This window comes from Penicillium riverlandense, assembly GCF_028828495.1.
Source record: "Penicillium riverlandense strain IBT 135883 chromosome Unknown utg000003l_segment0_segment0, whole genome shotgun sequence".
Taxonomy (NCBI): Eukaryota; Fungi; Ascomycota; class Eurotiomycetes; order Eurotiales; family Aspergillaceae; genus Penicillium; species Penicillium riverlandense.
In genome coordinates, this window is record NW_026643196.1 from 6132473 (window position 1) to 6159474 (window position 27002).

A 27002-nucleotide genomic window follows, 5' to 3' on the forward strand; every position below is an offset into this window, starting at 1 on the left:
CCTCTGTCTTGTAACTGCATTGGCGATGCAAAAATTTCCATGGCAAGGCAAACAAGTCAAAACCAGAGCCGGAGAGGCCACGAGAATCTGGCGAGGTCACTTTCCTCTGCCACTTCCCGGGTCACGTTCGGGCGCAAGTTTGGTGCGCTTTTCAATAAAACTGACAATGATCTCTTCGGGATCAAGAAGATGTCAGAATCTGAGATTGCGGGTATTGTCAATCAGTCCATATGATTCTCGCTATTGGAACCTTTTGTTTTCCTTTTGTTTTATTGCCTCTTGTCGTAATCTTTTTCGCCGAGCCAAGGAGGAGTTGGGAGATTTTCATGGTAGGGCAAGGCCTCGCGCAGCCCTACGGCTGTGACCCTTTCACTCCGTTCCTCCATTTCAGGGCAAACTGGTGATGCGCGCTGCGCACGCTGTGGCCCTGAAACTAAGGAACGGCGTGAAGGGGTTTACAACCGACCACGACGGCAGAAGCTATCATGCACCGCAACCCGTGTTTCCCGTAAAGGACGAAGTTGCAGCGCTGGCGTGAAGCGGCCGTCCAGCGAAACTAATGCTGATCTAGTTTTTTTAGAGTGTCAAAATTTTTTATCATATTTCGATTGTGTGATGACTCAAAGTAGTTAACATACAATTATTCCTTTCTGTCTGCCGTCTTCAACAGGCGACCAAGCAGTCGCTCTCGTTTTGATATGATGCACATGCTAACATTCTGGCCGGGTATCAAATAGAGGCGGTGTGCTCTAAATTAAATGTATGGGAATCGAGTTCGGCAATGTGCCTTGTCGGTCAAGGTTTATATATTTACACGTTTCAGACATGTAAGCTGGTATACAACGGGCGACCAAGAAGCCGCTCATGATGCACAAGTCATCATTTCGGCTGGTACGGAATATGGGCATTGTACACTAAATTATATGGGAATCGAGTTCGGCGATATGCCTTGTCAGCCAAAGCTTTAGTGTGCCGTGATGATGGATGGTCTCGGCCAAAGATCTTCTCTCGCCGTTGTAAGGCATGATGGAACATTATCTCTGCTTCTTTGTATTGCTGCTGCCCATACAGAGATTTGCCAAGCCACTCTGCAGAGAGAAGTGTGTTTGCGTCGTCCTGACCTAGAACCTGCTTCCGCCCTTGTAGAGAACGACCGAGCATTTTCTCTGCTTCTTTGTACCGTTTCTGCTCACAAATAGACTGGCCAAGCCAATGCGCAGATTCGAGAGTGTCTGCATGGTCATGGCCCAGCACCTTCTCTTGCCCTGTTAGAGCTTGTCGGAGCATGGCCTCTGCTTCTTTATACCTATTCTGCTCAAAAAGAGACTGGCCAAGCCAGTGTGCAGATTTGAGAGTATCCGCATGGTCGAGGCCCAACACCTTCTCTTGTCCTTGTAAAGATTGTCGAAGAACGTCCTCTGCCTCTTTGTATTGTTTCATATGATAGCGAGAGAGGCCAAGCCAGTGTGCGGAATTGATCGTGTCTGCATGGTCATGGCCTAGCACCTTCTCTTGCCCTTTTAGAGCTCGGTGAAGTATATTCTCAGCTTCTTCGTACCGTTTGAGCTGATAGAGAGAGTGGCCCAGCCAGTGTGCGGAATTGATCGTGTCTGCATGGTCATGGCCCAGCACCTTCTCTTGCCCTTTTAGAGCTCGGTGAAGTACATTCTCTGCTTCGTCGTACCGTTTGAGCTGATAGAGAGAGTGGCCCAGCCAGTGTGCGGAATTGATCGTGTCTGCATGGTCATGGCCCAGCACCTTCTCTTGCCCTTTTAGAGCTCGGTGAAGTACATTCTCTGCTTCGTCGTACCGTTTGAGCTGATGGAGAGTGCGGCCAAGCCAGTGCGCGGAGTTAGACGTGTCTGTATGGTCGTGGCCCAACATCTTCTTTTGCCTTTGCAGAGCACGGTGAAATATGGCATGTGCTTCTTCGAACCGTTCGAGCTGATAGAAACAGCGTCCACGCCAGTGTGCGGAATTGGTCGTGTCTGCGTGGTCATATCCCAGAACCTTTTCTTGCCCTTGTAGAGCTCGGTGGAACATGGCCTCTGCTTCTTTGAACTGTTTAAGCTGATAGAAGGAGGAACCAGCTTGGTACAAGAATTCAAGTCCTGTATGACTGTGCCAAAGGGCATCGTTTTGGTCTTGCATACCATTAGGAGATGGAAGGATTGATGAGAGTAACCCCTCCATTCTGTTAGTCTGACCTATCATTAGTGGTGCATCTTGGTATTCAGTCCCAGTTGGTGCACTCCATTTTGCTGAAGCGTCCGTAGACTTAGGTGAGGCAGAAGCATCGCTTGAATGTCCTTCCAGATCTGTTGTATTAATGTCTGTTGTGTGTGACGCACAGAAATCTTCCAACCACTGATGCCGTAGAGCATCACTTGCGGACAGTCTGCTAGTAGCAGTTGCAGCCAGTAGACCCTTTATAATGAAATCACGACACTCGAGGCTGACACCCTGAGAGATTAAAGCCGATGTGGGAAAAAATGAGTCTTGTAAATAACTCCGCAAGTGGGCCTTTTCCCTGAACGGAAGTGTTGTAGTGATCGCATAGTGCGCTATGACACCAAGCGACCAGATATCCACCTTGTAATCGTAATGAGCATCCGGCTCATCGGATTCCAGAACCTCAGGTGCGACGAAACCAGGTGTACCAACCGCTGTTCGAAGGAACGTGCTTTCGTCATTGACACGTTTGCTGATTCCGAAGTCGCCAATCTTAACCCACCAGTTAGGACTGCTCCGAACAACGAATATATTCTAAGCCAATGAGTACCTTCCTTCTCAGTAGCATGATGAAACACTTACTGCTGGTTTTAGATCTCGGTGGGCAAACCCATTGACATGTAGTTGTTCAAGGCCCTCAAGTAGTTGATGAGTAATTTGTTTGCATTCTCGTTCGGGAAGTGGCCGGCCTAGGTGTTTCTGAAGATCGCCTTGCTCGAAGTATTCCATGGCGATGAACACGTGCTCCACATCTTCATACCAACCAGATGATCTTACAAAGAAACCGTTGTACTGACTAACATCAGCGACATATTCCAGAGCCTTCACCTTCATTGATGGGGCGTTGTACCTTCTGAAGGGAAAATTTCGCAATTGCTTCCAACTCGCGCGTGTAATCGACAACCTGGGAGAAGGGAGATACTTTTGGTACCATCTTCACAGCACGAAACTTAGCTTGACTATCACCTGACAGACACTGTTCTAACCAAACAGCACCAAAGCTCCCTTCCCCAAGGTGTTTCCCTTTCCTCCATTTTTCCTCCTTCCGACGTCGCCTTACTAATTGACCATCTCCAGAATCTGATTCGAAAACATCATGGTAGGTGTACTCTGCCGAGAAACGAACAAGAAGCTTAAAATCATCAACAAGGTCGGATAATATAGGCATCCTGGGCACACGGATTCTCAAATAGATGCTTGGAAGATGTCCAACTTCGCGAACGCGACCGTCCTTTATGTGTTCTCAGCCCCTGCGCCACCCTGAACCCCTAGCCTGTCAGCTGATTCGGGCGTAACCCAATGAGCCAATGAGAGGGCCTGGAATACGTGATCCCCACATCCTAGTTCGGGCAGGTCCGTAATTGACGAGTCCAGCCATCTATAACTCCGGATTTACTGTGTCGTAGTGTACATTACTTTAAGAAATTAAGAATGGCTTATTAGTCTGATACATGGACCCAGTTGTAAATTGTTCTCCAGAAATCACTATTTAGCTGGTCACATGCGGGAGGCCGACCAACCATGCCGGAGGCCGATCAACCATGCGAGATGAAAGTCCATATTGTAAACTTGTAGGTTTACATACAAATAGCTTAATTTGTTTGAATTAACATTATAATTATACTACCCAACTGTACAGGATGCCATTCGGCAAGAGTCGATTAAGTTCGTGGCACGGTTATGTCACTGCAGTCACCGACTAAAGAATCCACCATTCTTCATCGGTAAGCCCAAGGGCGTGACCTTCCGGGTGAATCAGAGCAAATTAATCAAGCCCTTTCCTAAATAGAACGGCGTCCGCAATCATGACGTACGTTGAGTTCCATCTGGTGTCAACATCATAGCTGACTTGCTTGTCTGGCGACTCTTCTCTCCGATCGTGGCGGCACTAGGGGCTGCGAGCATTCCATAGGGTCACCAGCCGGATTTTTATGATCGCTCCTTTTGTCCTGTGAGGTATAACTGATTTCAAAGGTTTGCTGTACTCAGGGGGAGAATCATGCGCAATTCCGGAATACTAAGGTCCTAGACGACCGGCACTATGGGAAAAGGAGTAACAATCCACCGATCATCTTTGTATCCTATCAAGGTAGCAAGCCAACAATCGAGTGGCCAGAAAGCCGAGTGTCTGCATCTTGGACGATACTGTACCAAGGGCCAAGAATCTGTAGATGAAAAAAAGGATAGCCGCAAATGGCACTACTGTGATCTTTTCCGTGGACCAATGAGAATTCCTCCTACAGTATACAATGACAATAACAAAAGTCTGCGTCTCTGCTAAAGTACTGGATTGTGTCTGAGCAACGTATCCTTTTTGCCTTCGTATTTGCGGTATCTATGGATTGAAAAATGTACATCCCCGCGGTGAAGGATCCGACTTTGGGGCGAGTATGGCCTTGATCTGTTACAGGATGTACGCTTTATAGGGTCAGTGTGAGTTAGTGGGGCTGATTTAGAGTGTTAGTTGTCCCTGTCGTTGCCATCAGCCGACATATATATATCTATATGGGGCTTTTAGAACAACTCAGCAAGAACTCCGGACCCGGAATTTCTCCTATCTTAGAAAGCCACCTTGTGCTCGCACTTCGTTCTAAGGATCAGGTAAACTACAAAAGATTCGATAGACACGGAACAATACGTTCATCTTAGCGATTTCGATGCCTAAATAGTCGAGACAAATGCTCTTTCCTATTCCGGGGGTTCAACTCATGGCCCCCACCCTCGTGTCACCACTAATAAGGGGATAGATAAGGAGATGAACTCGTGACTATCCATTCCATCCCTACAAACCCTTCAAATGAAGCTACCCCAAAACAAGTATATTTGCCCGCGTGTTACAGAAGATTCGACCCAATGACCTCGTCTTCATTCCCTAGAAGCAAGGCCACGATTAACTTAGCTATACTGTACTGGGGTTCGAGAGTCTGGGTCATTGGCCTGCTCCTAACTAGCTAATGACCCTAATTAGTACATTGTATGGTAACTACCGCATGTCTCCAAATTCAGTTGTCTGTTTCATCTCTGCGATTCAATCGGACGGTAAGTTAGTTCAATATCATAGATTGCCTCGCATACGAATGGCGATAGCTAAATCTTACCTCTACACATTAGGTTCGCGTCCATGAGTAGATGCCGACAGCTGGATAACCAACTGGATCCATCCAATGATTTCGGTGATAAGTTAGGGATCGGCGCCGGTGGCAACGTTCGCACCGGAGCTCACCGTCTCTCGGATTAGTGAAGAGAGCGATCTCGTCGAAAGGGTACTCAGGGGGAGAATCCTATGCAATTCCTGAGTACTGTGGTCCTACACGATCGGCGCTGTACTCATCATCACCCGAGACGAGTGGCCGTAGTAGGTTTCTTGATCTATTTCGTTTGAGCAATTTACGCCTTCGGATGTAGGTCGCATACCGAGAATGTATCCAGAGCCTAGTACCACGCAGCCAGCGCATCTTTATGTGCAAACTTAAAGGTAGTAGGTTTCGTCTGAAGACGGCGTGTATTGGGCTGTATAGAGCATTTGAGTCTTTCCCACGATTCTATCAATGGTATTTTCTATAGCTCTAGGCTTCGCAGCAACCCTACTTCATGCTGCAGGGGATAATGCCATTTGAGCGAACTGCCTCGAAGTGGCCGGCTCGCACTACGCCCAAAGTGTGTTCCCCGTGTTAGCAGCGGTCAACGCCGCTTTTCTCCATTTCTCAACCATTTATGCGTGTTGCCAAACCGTAGTTTGCGCTCAGAATGGAATATAGCAATTATTATCCTATTTACTAAAGTTGAATAGTGGACTAAGCCAGACACATGAAAGTAATCTAGTTCGTTTCTGATATACTGGATTGGGTCCTTTCGGTCAGGCAAATCGACTCTGCACTAGAATTGTCATAGGTCCAGCATGTTGAACAGAAACGTCTTGAATGCTAGTTTAACCGATTTCAAGAGGCATGAGCAGTTGACATTTTTTTTTAGTAGGGCCCGGCACCCCTGCAGAGGAAATGCAATGGCCATCATTATCGGCAACCTGGTGAACAGAAAATATTCAACTAGGGTCGTCCTTAGGTTAACATGGCTAGGCACGTAATTGGTCCTAACTGCACCATCTCGATATAGATAATGACCTGTGTTGGTAGATAAGCTCATGCTTTGAGGGAGCTAGGTTTGGGGCCATACTTGGTTCGACCACTGGTGATTGATTGTTAAGGTCCCCCTCCCTCGGGTGGCTGTTTTAGAGGTGGGGGTATGGAGGTGCCGGATGTATTGAATTTACAAGCTAATACATACTTGAAAGTACTAAGTAATCTACGTAAGAAGCAATACTGGTCGAACTGACAGGGGTACTCCGGAAAAACTCCCAAACATAGGCTAGCTGGTCTTGGCATTTCTGTTCGAGAAACAATGAAAGAGTGTAGGTAGTGACACCAGTTTCGAGATGCACTGTACGACCCAGATCGAGTTTTCCAGACTCAGCAGAACGGCGGCTGGTTAGTTTCGAAGGCGGGAGGCAACAAGTGATGTAATGATATTGCTATGCGTGTACATGAGAACTGGGAAACGTTTGTGTATTGCAGCTAGTGGCTATGCAGTATACCTGTGGAGAAAATGGACGGCTCGCATGTGGATTACGTTAGTTCAGTTAGCACTAAGTTAGTTACAGTATATGTATCTGATTTCGAATATTGCAGTATTGTATTATGTCTACACGTCTCACCGCGGACATGGGAACCGTGGGGTAGGCTTGAAACTGCTGTCTGTCTTGAAAATGCTCCATTCCACGTCTTGATATGGAGGGGATTTTCAATCTTACATTCGTAGACTTAGCCAGCAGTAACGTGCGAGACCAATTGACATCGCGCCCTCAATGAAATCCATGACTTCTTCACAAGGCACTGTTCGACCAATGTCCAGCAGTCATGATGGTTTAGTGGAGTCCGGGATCGATTTTCTGTCTATTCACCAACAATATCCAGTGTAGAGGAGCGTGTTCAACCTGCAAAACACAGCTGTTAAAGCTGAACATGGATGCTGAATTTGGTACTGTGACGCAACTCAGTAAATTGCGACAATGACAATGCCGATCGGCCGTTGCTTACCCTTTTTGTTAGTTGTTAAACACCCTATTGATACTGTCTGATGGCGGTTCCTGCGAATGCTGGACGCTTCTCAACCCTACCTATCTGTTCCTCATATCCATGCAACCGTTCGGTTCTTACCCCACTGTTTTTTGGCTGTTCAATTTCTAGGCTGTTTAAGGAGACAGTGCTTACACCATTTAAATTACTGTAACCCGAGTCCAAAGGCAGCAACAGGGCCATTTCTGGTACAGGTCAGCAAATCACAGCCTCTGTTGACCTTGGTTTAGGGCTCCTAGTCCCGTACATGGATGTTTCCTCGGCTATGGTGGCGGTTCACAGGAGAATATGGTGTGTTCCTAGAAGTCAGAATGTCTCCTGGGATCAAACAGATAAGTTCTTAGGCGATCTTAAACCGTTTCTTGAGAGAGTGGACGGAGCTTCTCCACTCTTCGTGCGACATGCGGCACAAACGTATTTTCATGATGTGATGAAGTGCTCAAGAAAACGAGGGCAGGACTAGGACTATCAACAGACTACCCGTCACAGAATAAACGGCCCTGTGGAGACGATGTCCCCGTTTTGGTATAGACCAGGGTGGACTAAGTAGATCAGGACCGCTCAGTGATTGGGCACTGAGCGCTCACTGAGTGCTCCCGTGACTGGACCGAGCATGATCACTGAGCATAACAGCGTGCTGAGATCTACTCAGTGAGCCGGGGGGTGAGCACCGTTACGGGAAGGGCGGCCGCCCGGATAGGCAAGCCCCACCTGCCAGAGAAAATCCGCAACGTACAGGTGCATATATATATCCATATGGGGCTTTCAGAACAACTCAGCAAACATCCAAAGCTGGATTTTCCCCAGTCTTAGAAAGCCAATTTGTGCCCGCACTTCGTTCCAAGGATCAGGTAAACTACAAAACATTCGATAGACACGAAACAACACGTTCATCTCGGCGATTTCGACGCGTAAATAGTCGAGAAAATGCTCTTTTCCTATTACGGGGGTTCAACTCATGACCCACCCTCGCGTCACCACTGATAAGGGGGTAGATAAGGCGATGAACTCGTGACTATCCCATTCCATCCCTGCAAGCTTTCAAATGAAGGTACACCAAAACAGGCTATATTTGCCAGCGTGTTACAGAAGGTTCGACTCAACAACCTCATATTCATCCCCCAAAAGCAAGGCCAGGATTAACTCAGCTGTACTGTACTGGGGATTGAGAGCTTGGGTCATTGGCCTGCTCCTGACGGGAATAATACCAGTTGAGCGAACTGCCTGAACTGGCCGCTCGCACTACGCCCAAAGTGTGTTCCCTGTGTTAGCGTCGTTCAACGCGGCTTTTGTTCTCTTTTCAAATATTCATGCGTGTTGCCAAACCGTATTGTTCGCTCAGAATGAAATATAGCAATTATTGTGCTATCTACTGAAGTTCAACAGTGGACCAAGCCAGGAACATGTAAGTAAATAGTTTGCTTGTGATTTCCTGAACTGGGTCCTCTCCATCAGGCAAATCGACTCTGCACTAGAATTGTCAGGGGCCCAGCATTTTGAACACAAACGTCTTGAATGCTAGTTTAACCGATATCGAGAGGCATGAGCAGTTGACCTTCATTTTTTTTTTGGTAGAGACCGCCGCCCTATAGAGGAAATGCAATGGCCAGCTAGGCACGTAATTGGTCCTAACTGCACCATCTCGATATAGATAATGACCTGTGTTGAACAGAAGAGAAATATCCAACACAGCCATAACCAGGTGAACTTGGATAGATCTTGTGATGCTAACTGCACCTGGAACAGAGTGGATATAGTCAAATGTGAAAAAAAAATTGCGGTCAATGTTGAACAGAAGAGTGTATCTAATACAGGAATTCTGAGATAAAATTGGCTACACTCGTGTTTAACAAATGCGGCTGCGTTGGCCGATTAATTTGTGTGGTTCTTTCATCACTTTTGTTTAATTTGTGCCTGGGGGTTATTGAAAGTGGCCATTTTTGTCTCCATGGAGATAGTAGGAGCTCGATTTGCAAGAGTCTGTTCAATAGGGCAGCAGAAATGATAAATCCTAACTTTGTTGTTCCAAGCGTGTGAACCATCCCATGCGTCGTTCAACAGGCAATGAGTAGAGGAAGGAGAATATCTAAATTGATATTGATAATTGCCAAATTATCCCAAGCTGTCATTGCGAGTATTCCTAATTCCTTTCCGCCGCCTATGAACTAGGATCCTGCGGACTTTTTTCCTTTCTCTTGCACAAGTTGCTCAAAACTGAGACATCTCTAAACTTCCCCGTCATTTAGCCAGGACAGTATTCCACGCACTGTATCAGGCCAGATATTTCCTTTTTTTTTTTTTTTTTTTTTTTTTTTGGCTCAATATATCTCTCAGACAGAAAAAATATACTTATCATAAAGGAACCTCGACTCTAGCTGCTTCTGACAGTAGCCAACAATTTCTAAAACGTCTTTCTTGTGAATCTGTATATCCTTAACTCCAAACATTATTATGGTTGTCTTCAGCAAGGAGGTGGCTGCTTTGGCCCTCGCTATGGCCGCATCGGCTATGCCGATCGATTTATCTCGTACCTCGAAGTCCAAAACCTTCTCAGTCAACCAGGTGGCTAGGAACCAATTTGGCCCCAGGAAGGTCAATCTTGCAGGCATGTATGCCCATGCTCTTGGAAAGCATGGTGCCAAGATCCCTGACAACGTCCTTGCCGCATCTGAGAATGGGACGGTCGTAGCCACTCCTTCGGCCAGTGAAGAGGAGTATGACTGTCCTGTTACCGTTGGTAACACAGTTATGAACCTTGACTTTGACACTGGTTCGTCCGATCTCTGGGTCTTCTCAACGTAGCTTCCCGCCTCAGAGCAGGCTGGGCACAGCATCTATGATCCGAGCAGCGCTACCCCTCTCAGTGGCTATACGTGGAACATTTCGTATAGTGATGGTAGCTCAGCTAGTGGCAATGTCTTTCAAGACACTGTTACTGTTGGTGGTGTACAGGCAACTAGTCAGGCCGTTCAAGCTGCTGAGAAGGTCAGCCAGCAGTTCGTGTCAGACACGAAGCATGATGGCCTTCTGGGTCTAGCTTTCAGTTCTATCAATACTGTCACACCTCAACAGCAGCTGACCTTTTTCGATACTGTGAAGTCGCAGCTCTCGAAGCCTCTCTTTGCTGCTTGCCTCAAACATAACCAGCCTGGCGTCTATGACTTTGGCTTCATCGATCAGACAAAGTTCACTGGCTCACTAGCCTATACACCAGTCAATAGCTCCCAAGGTTTTTGGATGTTTACTGTCGACAGTTATACTATTGGCAGTGGCGTAGCTGGTTCTCCTATCACAGGAATTGCTGGCAGGTGACTCATACTCCCTCTTCTATTGGCTTATTTATACTAATCTGCGAAATAGACACTGGAACAACCCTGCTGCTCCTCGATAATAGCGTTGTATCTGCCTATTATCAGCAAATTACCGGTGCTCAGAATGACCCGCAGTCTGGGGGGTACACTTTCCCTTGCTCTGCCTAGCTACCCGACTTCAGCATCTCTGTCGGTAGCTATCAAGCCGTTGTCTTCGGTTCGTTGATTAACTACGCGCCCGTCTTCTCTGGCAGCACTACCTGCTTTGGGGGCATTCAGAGCAATAACGGAATTAGTTACTCTATCTTCGGAGACATCTTCCTCAAAAGCCAGTACGTTGTTTTCGACTCTACCGGTCCGCAGATTGGCTTCGCCCAGCAGGAGTAGGCCCGCTGAGCCAACTTCCCTGAATGATCTCTTATGAGGCACTTCAATCTTGATACATGGACCAGCCTTTGCCTGGGCGAGGTGGCTCGGGCGCTAGCTTGGTTGGTGATCTTGGACCATGATTGCTTGTCAATTTGTGTCAGGTCTGAAACCAGCCTGCCTTTGAGCATGGTTTCCCAGTAAGATGGATTCCGTATTGAAAGTCAAGCAGTCCGAGCAAGAGTTGTTTAATTTACCATTCATATTCTTTCCATTTGCCACTACGTGCGTGCCGCACGGGCTATCAACTCCGCAATCCCATGACCATCAATCATGTCAGAATATCCAGTCAAGCCATGAATTTGTCCAGGTGCGAAATGACAATATGTTCTTTGCACAAGCCACAGTATTAGTTCAAAAGACCTGTCAACTCACTTGCATGGCGTGATCGATGTTCCTCCACAGGATTTGCTAGAGCCACCCAAAGATAACAGGCCAGTCTGCTGGGCCGCTGCCGTGGATTATGTTCAATATGCTGCACCTATGTCAATTCTAGCCCGAGATCGACTTTCAAGAGGGCGTAAACCAGTAAGACCAGAAATTTTCGCCTAATTACATGTTCTTGGGTTGCTGCACTAGTTAAACTTTACAAAACAGCACAGTTATTGCTGTATTTGATTGTGAGCGCAAAATGCGGTGTCACACAAGTATGGATGGTTGAGAAAAGGAGAACATCCGCGTTGAACGCCACTAACACACTCAAAAGTCTTTTGGCGTAGTGTGAGCGGGCCACTTCTAGGGAGTTCGCTCAAATGGTCTTTGAAACCCCTCCCACTCGTTGAACGTCGAACTAACGAACAGCGTCCAACAGGGCTGCGTTAAAGTGAACTTGGCTACACTCGTAGCGGCGCTTGGATTAAAGAAATTGGTGAACAGACAGCCACTTCCCAAGTCTGCGGCCAACTACATCGGCCGCACGGCTCACATGCTCTATGGTGAACAGAAGCGGTTGTATTGACAGTTATATATTGTGAAAGTTGAACAAAAATTGTGTCAATATGATTGCGTTTATGTGAACCTGGCTGGGCTAGGATGCTGCCAAATGCGGCAATGCGGTGGACATATCCAATGTTGAACATATTTGGTGAGTTAACCTGCGTAGTGTGTTGACTTCATCCCTGCCCGTTGAACATTAACTATCTGTATTGTAACCTTGCAGTTAGATCACAAGCAGGAGAAGGACACCTATGGAAGGCCGCAACGTACATGAAGCCGCGGGATTCCTGGAGTGGCATTCCCTCGTTGAAGGTCGGGGCCAACGAACTCACCAGCAATGAAGACAAAGCCGGCGCCCTCATGGACGCGTTCTTCCCCAGGATGGATGACGCCCAGGAGGAGCTTCCAGCCACAACCCAGGAGGAGATTCCTTGGAAGTCCATCACTGAGCTTGAAATCTCCCGGGCACTCAAAGCTGCCAAGGGATCCACCGCACCGGGTGAAGACGGTCTGCCCACTCCTTGTCTGGAAACATTTATGGAAGTATCTCGGCAAACTCATCACCCGTCTCTTCCCAGCATCTGTTGACTTGGGACATCACCCAAAGCAGTGGAGACGTGCCAAGATTGTGGTACTACGGAAGCCTGGAAAGCCAGACTACTCAGTTCCAGGAGCATACCGTCCAATATCATTGCTTAACACACTAGGCAAGCTATTGGAAGCGGTGATGGCGCGGCGCCTGTCGTACTACGCCGAAACACACGGTCTACTGCCGAACACCCAGTTCGGGGGAAGACCAGGACGAACCACCGAACAAGCCCTATTGGTGCTAGCTAACGCGATCGACCGGGCATGGTGCCAGCAAAAGGTAGTCACGCTTGTTGCTTTCTACCTAAAAGGGGCATTTAACGTAGTCAACAAGAAGAGCCTCAATCACCGCCTACAAATCAAGGGGATACCAGCCATAGCTAGAAAGTGGATCGCCAGCTTCATGAGCGACCGCTTCGCCAACATTGGATTCGACGACTTTGAGACCGAGGTGGCTCCTCTAGGTAGTGCTGGGCTAGCACAGGTTTCACCCCTCTCGCCCATCCTATTTGCCGCCTTCAACTCTGATTTGGTGGACCAGGCCGTCGACTTCCACGGCGGTGTGTCAGCCTACATTGATGACTACTTCCGATGGCGCGTTGGCCGATCAGCAGAAGCGAACCTACAAAAAATTCAGTCGGAAGATATCCCCCGCATCGAGGCATGGGCCAGGAAAACCGGATCCCACTTCGCGGCTGAGAAAACCGAACTCAGCCACCTTACTAGGAAGAAACGCGAGCAATGCAAAGGCCAGATAATCATGAACGGCAAGGTGATTGAACCGTCTACCACTGCGAAGCTCCTAGGCGTGATCTTCGACCAGGAATTGCGCTGGAAAGAGCATGTGCAGCAGACAATCAAAAGAGCGACGAAAGTGAACATTGCGCTCGGCGGACTCAGACAGCTCCGCCCGGAGCAAATGAGGCAGCTCTACCATGCGTGTATTACACCAGTGGTAGACTATGCGTCAACCGTGTGTGGCACAACCCCCTGAAAGACAAAACGCACCTGCGACTACTGGGCACCATCCAACGAAGTACACTTATCCGCATCCTCTCCGCGTTCAGAACCGTGGCTACCTCTACTTTAGAGGTAGAAGCACACGTACTGCCAAAACACCTACGTCTCTGACACCGTGCACAGAGTACTATCACGAGGCTGCATACCCTCCCGTGCGATCATCCTATATGGTCCGCCCTACTACGAGCCCAGAAGCGTAGAGACAACATCGGATCATATTCACGGTTCCCGCTAGCCGAAGCCTTAAAGACCATGGACCTTGAAAGGCTAGATAGGCTAGAAACAATTGACCCAAGACCGCTGCCACCATGGAGACCGGAGGCTTTCACGGAAGTTCAAATTGAGCCGGATCGGGAGATAGCAATGGAGAGGGCCGAGACCATACAGTCCACCTCGGATATTGTCGTCTACTCGGATGCATCCGGACGTCATGACCACCTAGGTGCTGCAGTGGTCACGCTTGATATGGACCAGCAAATTGCCGAGTCACAACAGATACAAGTCGGACCGATGGACCAATGGTCCGTCCACGTCGCCGAGCTGATCGGAATCTTCTATGCCATCAGCTTTGTCTACAAACTAAGGCATCAAACCCAGAGATCAACAAACACGCCACGAAGATCCGCCACGATCTTATGCGACAGCATGTCTGCGCTGCAAGCGATCCGGAACCATGGTAACAAATCGGGACAAAGAATTATTCACGCCATCCTACAGGCAGCCTCAGAAATCCAAGCAGATGGAGACATTCTCCGCCTACAATGGGTGCCGGGACACTGTGGTGATCCCGGGAACGACGCAGCGGATCGACTTGCGAAGGACGCAGCCTGCCCAGGAAAAGCACACCCATTTTGTCCCCTATTCTCTAGGGAAAAAGCGTTCATTCGCAACCGCATCCGTACACAATGGAAACAGCAATGGGAGACGTCCGAGAAAGGAAGCCACCTTCGCAAAATCGACAACACGCTGCCCTCTCCCTACACAAGACGGTTATATGGCTCCCTGCCAAGGAACCGAGCCTACTGCTGACACAACTGCGAACGGGACATTCGTGGCTATCAACATATCGCAAGCTCCGAGGTCACGCCGAGGACGATAAGTGTGTATGCGGTGCACAAGAAACCGTGGTCCACGTGCTCGTAGACTGCCCGCGGCTGAGAACCTTGCGACAGGAACTACGAAGGTTGGCGACGCATTCAACAGCTTTTCGATTCTTCTGGGGGGGCATGATGAAGGTAAGGTAGGTAAGGAGAACACTGCCACGCGAACCAGCACAGTGGAGGCTGTACTGGGACTTTGCGGAGGCATCAGAACGGTTTTGAAGTCGCGCGCCATGAGGGCAGCCTAACAGCGAAAACGGCAACAGGCCACGGCGGCTCTAAGTTCGTTTTCAGGTAGTGGGACGCTCTACATGTACATCGAAGGATATATATAGTTACGGTAGCCTGCATATCGCTCAGCGATGGGTCGGGGTAAATGATTTCAAACACACACACACACACACAGGCTGTACGAGATTTTATTGACTGTTTAGATCAAATCTAGCTTTTTTATAAGTGTCAACATTTTTTATCATGTTTCGATTGTACGATGACTCACTCAAAGTAGTTTACATACAATTATTCCTTTCTGTCCGCCGTCTTCAACAGGCGACCAACCAGTCGCTCTCGTTTTGATATGATGCACATGCTAACATTCTGGCCGGGTATCAAATAGAAGTGGTGTGCTCTAAATTAAATGTATGGGAATCGAGTTCGGCGATGTGCCTTGTCGGTCAAGGTTTTGGTGTGCCGTGATGACGGATGGTCTTGGCCAAGGATCTTCTCTCGCCCTTGCAAGGCATGATGGAACATTTTCTCTGCTTCTTTGTATTGCTTCTGCTCATACAGAGATTTGCCAAGCCACTCTGCAGAGAGAAGTGTGTTTGCGTCGTCCTGACCTAGCACCTGCTTTCGCCCTTGCAGAGAACGACCGAGCATTTTCTCTGCTTCTTTGTACCGTTTCTGCTCATAAAGAGACTGGCCAAGCCAATGCGCAGACTTGAGGGTGTCCGCATGGTCATGGCCCAGCACCTTCTCTTGTCCTGTTAGAGCTTGTCGGAGCATTTTCTCTGCTTCTCTGTACCGTTTCTGCTCATAAAGAGACTGGCCAAGCCAATGCGCAGATTTGAGGGTGTCCGCATGGTCATGGCCCAGCACTTTCTCTTGCCCTGTTAGAGCTTGTCGGAGCATGGTCTCTGCTTCTTTATACCTATTCTGCTTAAAAAGAGACCGGCCAAGCCAGAGTGCAGATTTGAGGGTATCCGCATGGTCGCGACCCAACACCTTCTCTTGCCCTTGTAGAGCTTGTCGAAGCAAGACATCTGCCTCTTTGTATCGTTCCAGATGGTAGAGGGAGAGGCCAAGCCAGTGCGCGGAATAAAGTGTTTCAGCATGATCACGGCCTAACACCTTCGCTTGACCTTGTAGAGCTTGTCGAAGCAAGACCTCTGCCTCTTTGTATCGTTCCAGATGGTAGAGGGAGAGGCCAAGCCAGTGCGCGGAATAAAGTGTTTCAGCATGATCACGGCCAAACACCTTCCCTTGGCCTTGTAGTGCTTGCCGCAGCATGGTCTCTGACTGTTCATACTGTTTCTGGTAATAAAGAGAGAGACCAAGCCAGTGTGCAGAATTGATTGTGTCTGCATGATCACGGCCCAACACTTTCGATTGTCCTCGTAGAGCTCGTCGGAGCATGGTCTCTGCTTCTTTGTACCGTTTCTGCCTAAAGATAGACTGACCAAGCCAGTGTGCAGAATTGAGAGTATCTGCATGGTCATGACCCAACACCTTCTCTTGTCCTTGTAAAGCTTGTTGAAGAAAGTCCTCTGCCTCTTTGTATTGCTTTATATAATAAAGAGAGACGCCAAGCCAGTGTATAGTATAGAGTGTTTCAGCATGATCACGGCCTAACACCTTCGCTTGACCTTGTAGAGCTTGTCGAAGCAAGACCTCTGCCTCTTTGTATCGTTCCAGATGGTAGAGGGAGAGGCCAAGCCAGTGCGCGGAATAAAGTGTTTCAGCATGATCACGGCCAAACACCTTCCCTTGGCCTTGTAGTGCTTGCCGCAGCATGGTCTCTGACTGTTCATACTGTTTCTGGTAATAAAGAGAGAGACCAAGCCAGTGTGCAGAATTGATTGTGTCTGCATGATCATGGCCCAGGGTGTTCTCTTGCCCTTTTAGAACTCGGCGGAACATGGCCTCTGCTTCTTCGAACCGTTTGAGCTGATAAAAAGCGCGGCCAAGCCAGTGTGCGGAGTTGACCGTGTCTGCATGGTCATGGCCCAGCACCTTCTCTTGCCCTTGTAGAGCTCGGTGGAGTATATTCTCAGCTTCTTCGTACCGTTTGAGCTGATAGAGAGAGCGGCCAAGCCAGTGCGCGGAGTTAAACGTGTCCGCATGGTTATGGCCCAGCACCTTCTCTTGCCCTTGTAGAGCTCGGTGGAGTATATTCTCAGCTTCTTCGTACCGTTTGAGCTGATAGAGAGAGCAGCCAAGCCAGTGCGCGGAGTTAACCGTGTCTGCATGGTCATAGCCCAGCACCTTCTCTTGCCCTTGTAGAGCTCGGTGGAGTATATTCTCTGCTTCTTCGTATCGTTTGAGCTGATATAGAGAGCGCCCAAGCCAGTGTGTGGAATTGAACGTGTCTATATGGTTGTGGCCCAACACCTTCTTTTGCCCTTGCAGAGCACGATGAAATATGACGTGTGCTTCTTCGAACAGTTCGAGCTGATAGAAACAGTGTCCACGCCAGTGTGCGGAATTGATCGTGTCCGCGTGGTCATATCCCAGAACCTTTTCTTGCCCCTGCTGGGTTCGGTGGAACATGGTCTCTGCTTCTTTGAACTGTTTAAGCCGATAGAAGGAGGAACCTGCTTGGTACAAGAATTCAAGCCCTGTATGACTGTGCCAAAGGGCATCGTCTTGGTCTTGCATACCATTAGGAGATGAAAGGACGGCCGAAAGTAATTCCTCCATTCTGCTAGTCTGACCTATCATTGGTGGTGCATCTTGGTATTCAGTCCCAGTTAGTGCACTCCATTTTGCTGAGGCGTCCGTAGACTTAGGTGAGGCAGAAGCATCGCTTGAATGTCCTTCTAGATCTGTTGTATTAATGTCTGTTGTGTGTGACGCATAGAAATCTTCCAACCACTGATGCCGTAGAGCATCACTTGCGGACAGTCTGCTAGTAACAGTTGCAGCCAGTAGACCCTTCATAATGAAGTCACGACACTCGAGGCTGACACCGCGAGAGATTAAAGCCGACGTGGGAAAACATGAGTCTTGTAAATAACTCCGTAAGTGGGCCTTATCCCTGAACGGAAGTGTTGTAGTGATCGCATAGTGCGCTATGACACCAAGCGACCAGATATCCACCTTGTAATCGTAATGAGCATCCGGCTCATCGGATTCCAGAACCTCAGGTGCGACGAAACCAGGTGTACCAACCGCCGTTCGAAGGAATGTGCTTTCGTCATTGACACGTTTGCTGATTCCGAAGTCGCCAATCTTAACCCACCAGGTAGGACTGCTCCTAACAACGAATATATTCTAAGCCAATGAGTACCTTCCTAGTCGGTAGCATGATGAAACACTTACTGCTGGTTTTAGATCTCGGTGGGCAAACCCATTGACATGTAGTTGTTCAAGGCCCTCAAGTAGTTGATGAGTAATTTGTTTGCATTCTCGTTCGGGAAGTGGCCGGCCTAGGTGTTTCTGAAGATCGCCTTGCTCGAAGTATTCCATGGCGATGAACACATGTTCCACATCTTCATACCAACCAGATGATCTTACAAAGAAACCGTTGTACTGACTAACATTAGCGACATATTCCAGAGCCTTCATTGATGGGACGTTGCACCTTCTGAAGGGAAAATTTCGCAATTGCTTCCAACTCGCGCGTGTAATCGACAACCTGGGAGAAGGGAGATACTTTTGGTACCATCTTCACAGCACGAAACTTGGCTTGACTATCACCTGACAGACACCGTTCTAACCAAACAGCACCAAAGCTCCCTTCCCCAAGGTGTCTTTCTCTCCTCCATTTTTCCTCCTTCCGACGTCGCCTTACTAATTGACCATCTCCAGAATCTGATTCGAAAACATCATGGTAGGTGTACTCTGCCGAGAAACGAACAATAAGCTTAAAATCATCAACAAGATCGGATAATATAGGCATCCTGGGCACACAGATTCTCAAATAGATGCTTGGAAAATGTCTAACTTCGCGAACGCGACCGTCCTTTACGTGTTCTCAGCCCCTGTGCCTGAACCCCTAGCCTGTCAGCTGATCCTAGCGTAATCCAATGAGAGGGCCTGGAATACGTGTTCCCCACATTCTAGTTCAGGCAGGTCCATAATTGACGAGTCCAGCCATTCATAAGTCCGTATTTAGTAGTGTACGTTACTTTAAGAAATTAAGAATGGCTTATTAGTCTGATACATGGACCCAGTTGTAAATTGTTTGCCAGAAATTACTATTTAGCTGGCCACAAAGATGACGTAGCTGGAATCAGGGGTGTTTCTTCTCGCATTAGGACAAAGATTAACAACAAAATTCAGAGATGGATCCCCACTTCCGCTATTAAAGTGATATATCGCTGAGTTGTAGAAGGATCTATCGCACATCAGACTTGTTCTTTCGCAACTATCTGATGGTCCCAAAACGCTTTTCATACCTTCTCGATATACTTGACGTCTAGGAAAATTCCATCCTCATCCTCGAATTGGCTCTGATCACGAAAGTCCTCGTTGGTCTCATCCATACAAGTCAGGCAATTGACCACCACTCGTGTGTATTTGTCACCCATCTTGGCCGGTAGCTTGTCCTTTGCCATAGCGGTAAAATCCGATTCGAATATGCCGTGATAGGTGTTTCTGCCAGAAAACGAACAGGCAGCTTGGAATCATTCACAAGATCAGATATTATTGCCATCGTGAGGGCTCAAATTGGCAGACAGGGGCTGAAATGGTATTAGGCTCTGCCAAATAGGCCGATGGTGCATCAAGTGCGGCTGAGTAGCCCCTAATCTGTCAGCTGATCTGAAGAGACAAATTGCGGTCCAATGAGAGTGGAAGCAATCCGTTATAGACCCCCACTTTATACGACAGTTCACAAATAGTACGTATCATGATGCTAGGTGGCAACGCCGATCGCCGCAAAAAGCTGGAAGGAAGCTAGCTAATTGCCACAGCCCATTTAAGACAGAACAGGTCCCCACTTGTGATGGCCACTCGTGAAGGAGCAGCTTTCTTGTCCTGTTTGACGTGTCCGATTATTTAACAAGGTATTTGAGGCTTTTGGCTCTTCCTCTTCTCCAGTCTCAAATTTGTTTTTCTTTTTCTATTCCATTATCTGGAGGGCATTCAGCTTCTCCATTATGACCGGAGTGGAACTTGGTCTCGCAGTCTTTGGCACACTTGACGTCTGCCTCAAGTAAGTAAGAAACCCAGCAGTGGAGCTAGGATGGTGCTCATGGTTCAAGGTATGGGAGAATTCTCATAGAAAAGTACAAGAGCCTCAAAGAGGCAGAAAACGAGATTGAGGAACGACTTGTTTTAATTGAATCGAGCTGGACGAAGACATCCCAGCAATTGCGATTTCTCAGACGTGTGTGGGGCAGTCTGGATGACAATTATCGAGATTTGCAGGAGCGCATTCTTTGTATTCTGGACAGAAAGCTCAAAGACGCCGTGCGCCAGCTCAGCAAACTAGAGAAACATGCCTGCAGCAGCGATGGAAGAACACAGAACCGAAGGGCTTCCAAATATGCCTTGACCGTGAAGAAGTCTCTCGATAACGCCATACAAGATCTCCAAACTTGGCAAAGGGAATTTGATGCGACATGGTACCTAGTCCTGAGAGTAGCCGATCGGAGTATTATTGAAGGTCTAGGCAAATCCTCAGAGACCAATACGCTCTCGGTAGCTAGGCATGTGCAAAATGCACTACAAGACGAGCCGCAACCTAAGCTCTCGGTATTTCTCCCAGAAAATAAGCTTTCCAGTGCCCAGCGGTCAATAATTCCGTGGTCAAGCTTTCAAATCATTGAGGTTCCAGGTTTGAACACCTTCATTCTAGATTCTGTGGAGTGTGACCCAAGAACAGACGCATCAATATTCTCTCGAAATATTCGAAAGCTCGCACAAAAACTCCAGAAGGTGGATCCTTTTCTATTCAATCTCCTCGGTTGCTTAGGCGTGGTTCGCATCAAAAACCCAGTGACCCAGACACCTCTTTCATTTGACTTTGTCTTCCACATTCCAAAAGACTGCCAAAGGCCCCAAAGTCTCCGGTATCACCTTTCCAAAAAGGATTATTCTCTCAGCTGCAGAGTAAATCTAGCAAAACAGCTTGCTACCTCTGTGAGCTATCTCCATGTCCTCGATTTCGTCCACAAAGGTATTAGACCTGAAACAGTCTTGATCTTCCAGAGCAAAGAGCCCTACTTGCTTCATTTATTCCTCTTAGGGTTCAAAACATTTCGCACAGCTGATGGCAAAACTATGCGACTGGGACATACCGATCAGACAGAGAATATTTATCAACACCCTGAACGGCAAGGGATAAACCCCGCTGCAGATTACGCTATGCAACACGATATATATAGTCTCGGAGTCTGTCTTCTCGAAATTGGGATGTGGGAATCCTTCATTACTTGTGAAGCCGACACAAATCTGCCGCCTGTCAACTTGAACTTCTTTTCTCCAACATTGGCCAGATATAGCGACCTCAAGGACCATTTTACCACCATGGCCAAGGAGATCTTGCCCATCAAGATGGGTAACAAATACGCTCAGGTTGTTGTTAATTGCCTGACCTGCATGGAGGATACCAATGAAGACTTCGGCGATCAGAGCCAGTTTGAGGACGAGGATGGAATTTTGATTGGTGTCAAATATATTGAGAAGGTATGAAGTGGCTTTTACCGAAATCTGAATATTCGCGACCGGACAAACTGATTGTGCGACAGATCCTTCTACAACTCAGTGAGATATCAGTTTGATGGTTGACAGGAGATTTGTAGCCTCTGTCTGCGAATTAGTACTTTCGGGTCTTGTCACAATGCCAGCCTTGTTTCTGTGCTACCGCTGCACACCCTCACCACTACTCCTCGGAATCATCAAGATTGGTTGGTAAATAATCTTAGAATCTGGATACTGAATATTGTATATAAAGTCGCGAATTTCTTGATGAGAGAATGAGAAATCAAGCAGTCTTCATCTGAAGTACAACATTAGGCATTGCTGCTCAGACTATTAGTAGCTTTCCCAACCCTATAGGTAGAACCAGTCTCTCATTGGACCATATTCTTACCGCCCTCACTTGGATCAGCTGACAGGCTAGGGGCTCAGCCGCACTAGAAAAGGGGTAGCCCGTTGTTGGTGAGGCATTGGCACTCTCAACTGCCTGTCTGGCAATGTGAATGTTCCTTATGGCAATAACATCTGATCTTGTGAATGATTCGAAGTTGCCCGTTCGTTTCTCGACAGATTACACCCATCATGACGTTTTCGAATCAGATCCTAGACCTGGACAGCAGATCCGACGACGACGAAAAACAGAAACATGGAGGAAAGAGAAACATATTGGGGAAGGAGGCTTTGGTGGTGTTTGGCTGGAACAGTGTTTGACAACTGATAGCCAAACTAAGTTCCGCGCTGTGAAGGTGATACCAAAAGTGTCACCCTTCTCGCAAGCCATTGATTATACGCGAGAGCTAGAAGCAATTGCGAAATTTTCTCAGGAGAAGGTCCAGTCGCTCTCCTTATAAGCTGGTTCTGAAACGTATCGCTGACGTTCTCAGTACAAGGGACTCTTTGCAAAATCGTTTGGGTGGTATGAGGACAAAAAGCATGTGTTCATCGCCATGGAATACTTCGAACTAGGCGATCTTCAAAAACACCTAATGCAACCATTACCTGAGCGGGAGGCCCAGCAAGTTACACATCAACTCCTAGAGGGCCTTGAGCAGTTGCATATGAATGGGTTTGCCCACCGAGATTTAAAACCAGCAGTAAGTACTTCTCGATGCTATTGGCAAGAGGTTATATTGATCAAATTAGAACATATTTGTGGTTAGGAAAGGCCCAGACTGGTGGGTCAAGATTGGCGACTTTGGAATTAGCAAACGTGTCAATGATGGTAGTACATCCCTTCGAACGGCAGTTGGTACACCTGGCTTCATCGCACCTGAGGTCCTTGAAAATGATGAGTCAGATTTCCAGTACACCGACAAGGTGGATATGTGGTCCCTTGGTGTTATAACGCACTACATCCTCACTGCAGCACTTCCATTCGAGAAGCAGTTCAAGTTACGGAGATATATACAAGACTGTCATTTCCCCTCTTCGGCCTTAGCCTCTTGCGGCGTCAGCCAAGAATGCCATGATTTCATCATGAAAGGACTACTGACTGCAACTGCTGCCAGCAGACTCTCTGCAAGTGATGCTTTACAGCACCAATGGTTGAAAAGTTTCTGTGAGTCAGGCCACAACAAACAAACAAACGAGAAATCCACAGTACCAATGAGTTCCAATGAACAGGACACAGACTGACTGTAGAGTATATAGATAATACACAAGATATGGAAAAGACTTCCAGGGCAACATTGGCTTCACTGGAGTCTACGAAGCCTTCAGCAAGATGGAGTGATCTTAATGAAACTGAATATCACCGTTCAGTACGCATCGCACATCGGTCCCACATGGCGCAGCAAGAAGAGACGTATCCTTCGCCAGGCGGTACATTAGCGCAGGTTTTGCAAGGTCAAGGCGATACCCTTGAGCACAATTATACCGAGCTCACATCCATATATCAGGATGGTCTCTCTCGCTATCATCAGGGACGGTACAAAGAGGCAGAGAACATGTTTCGACGAGCTCTGCAAGGACAGGAGCAGGTGCTCGGCTATGACCATGTTGAAACACTTTATTCTGCACACTGGCTTGGCCTCTGTCTCTTTGAGCGGAAACTGTACAAAGAAGCGGAGACCACACTTCAACGAGCTCTAGAAAGGCGAGAGAAGGTGCTGGGCCACGACAATGTTGAAACACTCTATTCTACGCACTTTCTTGGTCTCTGTCTTTATGAGCAGAACCAGCACAAAGATGCAGAGACTATGCTTCGACGAGTTCTAGAAGCGCGAGAGAAGGTGCTGGGCCACGACCATGTTGAAACACTCCATTCTGCGCACTTTCTTGGTCTCTGTCTCTATGAGCAGAAACGGCACAAAGAGGCAGTGACTATGCTTCGACGAGCTCTAGAAAGGCGAGAGAAGGTGCTGGGCCATGGTCATGTAGACACACTCTATTCTGCACAGGTTCTTGGTCTCTGTCTCTATGAGCAGGGACTGCACAAGGGGGCAGAGATCGTGCTTCGACGAGCTCTTCAAGGGCAAGAGAAAGTGCTAGGCCATGATCATGCAGACACACTCTATTCTGCACGGTTTCTTGGGTTCTCTCTCTATCGTCAGAAACGGTACAAAGAGGCAGAGACCATGTTCCGACGAGTCCAGCAAGGGGTAGGGACGGTGCAGGGCCATAATCCTAGGTTCGCAGAGACCACGCTCTGGGCCGATAGGGCCCATCGCCGCTCCCATTTCCCTTATTTTTAACTAAGCAGATACAATCTCGATCACTAACCTGACTTCCAATGACTACTACTATATCTATATACTGCTTTACTCCGAATAAGATAATCGGTAATGGGACACCATTTTCAACTTATGTGCCTACTAATTATGTTTATACATACAGTACTATCTCTAGGTGATTTCAGCCTGGGTCATGGCAATGGAACCCGTATTATGCGGTTTCCACTCAGACATAAAATAGCCCAAGTTCACCCTTCTGCTACAATGTATAGCTGAGGCCACCTGGCGAGTGGCTTACTACAAATGTTTTAAGGGCATGCCTGGCCAGAGCCCACGTGTCACTAGCTTTCAACAGAGGAAGGGACAAATCTGCTTCAAAACTATGCCTGCAATAGGAGATAAGTCTTTCGAGCTAAAGCACTTCATTATAAAGTCTCGAAGTGATTTCGTGAAGTCTCGCAGTCATTGAGGAAGAACAAAGTGCCACTATAATCGTCTCGTAAGCTATTGCCGACTATACTAGGCACCCATCGGTCGATACGGATCACAGTCGAGATAGACCCGCGGCTCAAAAAAGCCAATCAGACCACCCCAGGCCGATAAGGCACACACCCAGCCACCATCTTCCCCATAATTCACTCTCACCCCAAGGCAGACTCGAAGCCGCACTTCTCTAGAGCAATCCTCCGGAAGAAGCGTAGTCTAAGTGCAAATTAAATTGCGGACAACCAGACGCACGGAGCTTCGACGACCGACCGACAGACTAGCACACGACGTACAGTATCACCTAGCTCACGAAAAATGGCGCTGACAAGGGCAATCTCGTTTGACAAGAGCTGCATAGACTGGTTGGCATTTTTGACATGTCGGTAGAAGGAGAATAGTTTGACGGATAGTTTGGTTCCCAAGTCTGCAACTTGTATGACACTGGCCGCGACACCGAGGGCCTCAAGTCCGGACATGACGGCAATATACACCCGGTGAACTACCAGAAAGAAGACGACGATGATGCAGGCTCTTAATGGGCGAGTGGTAGAGGGGCTGTGTAGACGAGCGAGGCATCCATTGCAGTGGGCGCAGTGTTAGCGCCTGGGCTGTGCAGATCCTCAAGTGAGGGGTATCTTCAATCATTGGACTTATTTTGCGCTTTTCATTTCTCTACGCTGTTTATTTACTGGAGAAGCCGAACCTTAAAGAACTAGTAAACAGAAGGAAGAGAGTAAAGGCACTGAGTGCTTTTGTTTCAACTTCAATGAGCCTACATCCTAGATAGTGGACAGCCGGGTGGGAGGAGCATAGTTGCCTGCGTGAGGTATTTTTCTCGTAAGATACAGTATTTTAGTCATCCCGTAAGAAACGAATTCTATTAGAACGGAGAGATCTATCGAATATAGATAGATTAGGGTATTTTAGAATAGGGTTCGAGAAATAGTTGACAATTTCGCACATCCAGAATCCAACACATACTAGGCCCCAACCAGAAGGCCTGGATTGTTACACAAGGCATAGGAAAGTGTTCACCTCACAGACCCTTCGCTCGTCCAGGTAGTCACTTCCGCAGACATTTTGTTTTAGATATCATACGGGCCGTACAAGTGAAGAGATACATAACATAAACCAAGCTTATACAATGATCCGGTATTTTTGACATGACAGGGGCGTGGAAGTTGAAGGTCTTTCTTTATGCTAGACATGGCTCAGCGTTCCTTTGGTGACACCATTTTCCAGAAGTACTGTCAACTTTCGTGTATTATTACATTAAAACATATACGTAAATAAGAAGGAACTCGAAAAGAAAATAATTTCAGGGCCGGAGACTATTGTTCTCTAAAACCTAAGAGGCAAGCTATTTTCACCCCATTCTTCTGGTTCTTTCACTATATTTCAACCAATCATTCTAGATCTGAGGCTAGAACGGCGGTCAAATGCAGCGATCGCTTCAGCAAACTCGTCGATTTGTTCCATAGCCTTCGGAAGCGTTATCTGCAAGAGATATCCCTTTTTCACTCTTCCACTAATTCTAGAATTCACAGGGTCTAGAGTTACTTGCTCCATAAGGAATTCTTTAACAATATTCTCAAACCAAACATTCCTCGTGGCCACTGACGCCTTTTTACCGTCGTTGGAGCCCACATATAAGGGAGAAAAAGCTTCTTGTTTATCAACGGTCGCAGAATTCGTCGTCCGTTTTGATTGCTTAGGTCGAGATATGGCTTGCCGGGTCTTTGACGCAGAAGATCGTGTGTTTCGAGATGTGGCTTGCTGAGCCTTCGAAACCGAAGATCGTGTGTTTGCCATTTGATATTTTCGTTTAATATTGATAGGAAAATAGAGATTCAAGACAAAGAGCTGGATATCTATGGAGACTTCGGTCCTGGGTCTACTTTATAATGCTTTGGTCCTTACTGCAAAACAATGTCACAGGGCAGAATTTTCCGGCTTTTTCTTACTTAGCTTAGCTATTGTAAGCTAAACGACCATAATATTGCGCCAGCCGCTTTATTTTGGATAGATTTTATGCAATTTAATTGAATGATCGTCCTGAGCTTACACCTATAGAGAACTTAAAAAACGATGTCAATTCAAAGATCTGGATTCGGAATTCAAAAACTTCTAGTGTTTGCTTCAATTTATATAACTTAAATGAAATTCCAGATACAAATATAATTGGGAAGAAGGCTGATATTTAACCCCCTAGATATTGAAGGCTGTTTATATTCA

General features: G+C 47.4%; 5 protein-coding genes across 5 annotated transcripts; 3 read left to right on the plus strand and 2 right to left on the minus strand.

Moving 5' to 3' along the window:
• Positions 1–879: 879 nt before the first annotated feature.
• Positions 880–3401, minus strand: N7474_006133 (uncharacterized protein; the record flags this gene model as incomplete). The annotated part of the gene is made up of 3 exons (XM_057197548.1): positions 3083–3401; positions 2815–3060; positions 880–2766 (listed from the first exon to the last, which is right to left on the minus strand). The coding sequence occupies exons 1-3, from the start codon at positions 3398–3400 to the stop codon at positions 880–882; spliced, it is 2451 nt and encodes an 816-aa protein (XP_057054944.1). The 5' UTR covers position 3401.
• A 6414-nt stretch (positions 3402–9815) lies between these two features.
• Positions 9816–11062, plus strand: N7474_006134 (pepsin-like aspartic protease; the record flags this gene model as incomplete). Its single annotated transcript, XM_057197549.1, has 4 exons — positions 9816–10134; positions 10180–10593; positions 10725–10818; positions 10858–11062. The coding sequence occupies 4 exons, from the start codon at positions 9816–9818 to the stop codon at positions 11060–11062; spliced, it is 1032 nt and encodes a 343-aa protein (XP_057054945.1).
• Positions 11063–15378: 4316 nt separating this feature from the next.
• N7474_006135 (uncharacterized protein) lies at positions 15379–18865 on the minus strand (the record flags this gene model as incomplete). Its single annotated transcript, XM_057197550.1, has 3 exons — positions 15379–18237; positions 18286–18525; positions 18548–18865. 3 exons carry the CDS (start codon positions 18863–18865, stop codon positions 15379–15381), a joined length of 3417 nt encoding a protein of 1138 aa, XP_057054946.1.
• A 2573-nt stretch (positions 18866–21438) lies between these two features.
• N7474_006136 (uncharacterized protein) lies at positions 21439–21692 on the plus strand (the record flags this gene model as incomplete). The annotated part of the gene is made up of 2 exons (XM_057197551.1): positions 21439–21597; positions 21660–21692. 2 exons carry the CDS (start codon positions 21439–21441, stop codon positions 21690–21692), a joined length of 192 nt encoding a protein of 63 aa, XP_057054947.1.
• Positions 21693–22112: 420 nt separating this feature from the next.
• N7474_006137 (serine/threonine-protein kinase) lies at positions 22113–24302 on the plus strand (the record flags this gene model as incomplete). The annotated part of the gene is made up of 4 exons (XM_057197552.1): positions 22113–22439; positions 22494–22703; positions 22753–23167; positions 23371–24302. The coding sequence occupies 4 exons, from the start codon at positions 22113–22115 to the stop codon at positions 24300–24302; spliced, it is 1884 nt and encodes a 627-aa protein (XP_057054948.1).
• Between the last annotated feature and the right edge of the window lie 2700 nt (positions 24303–27002).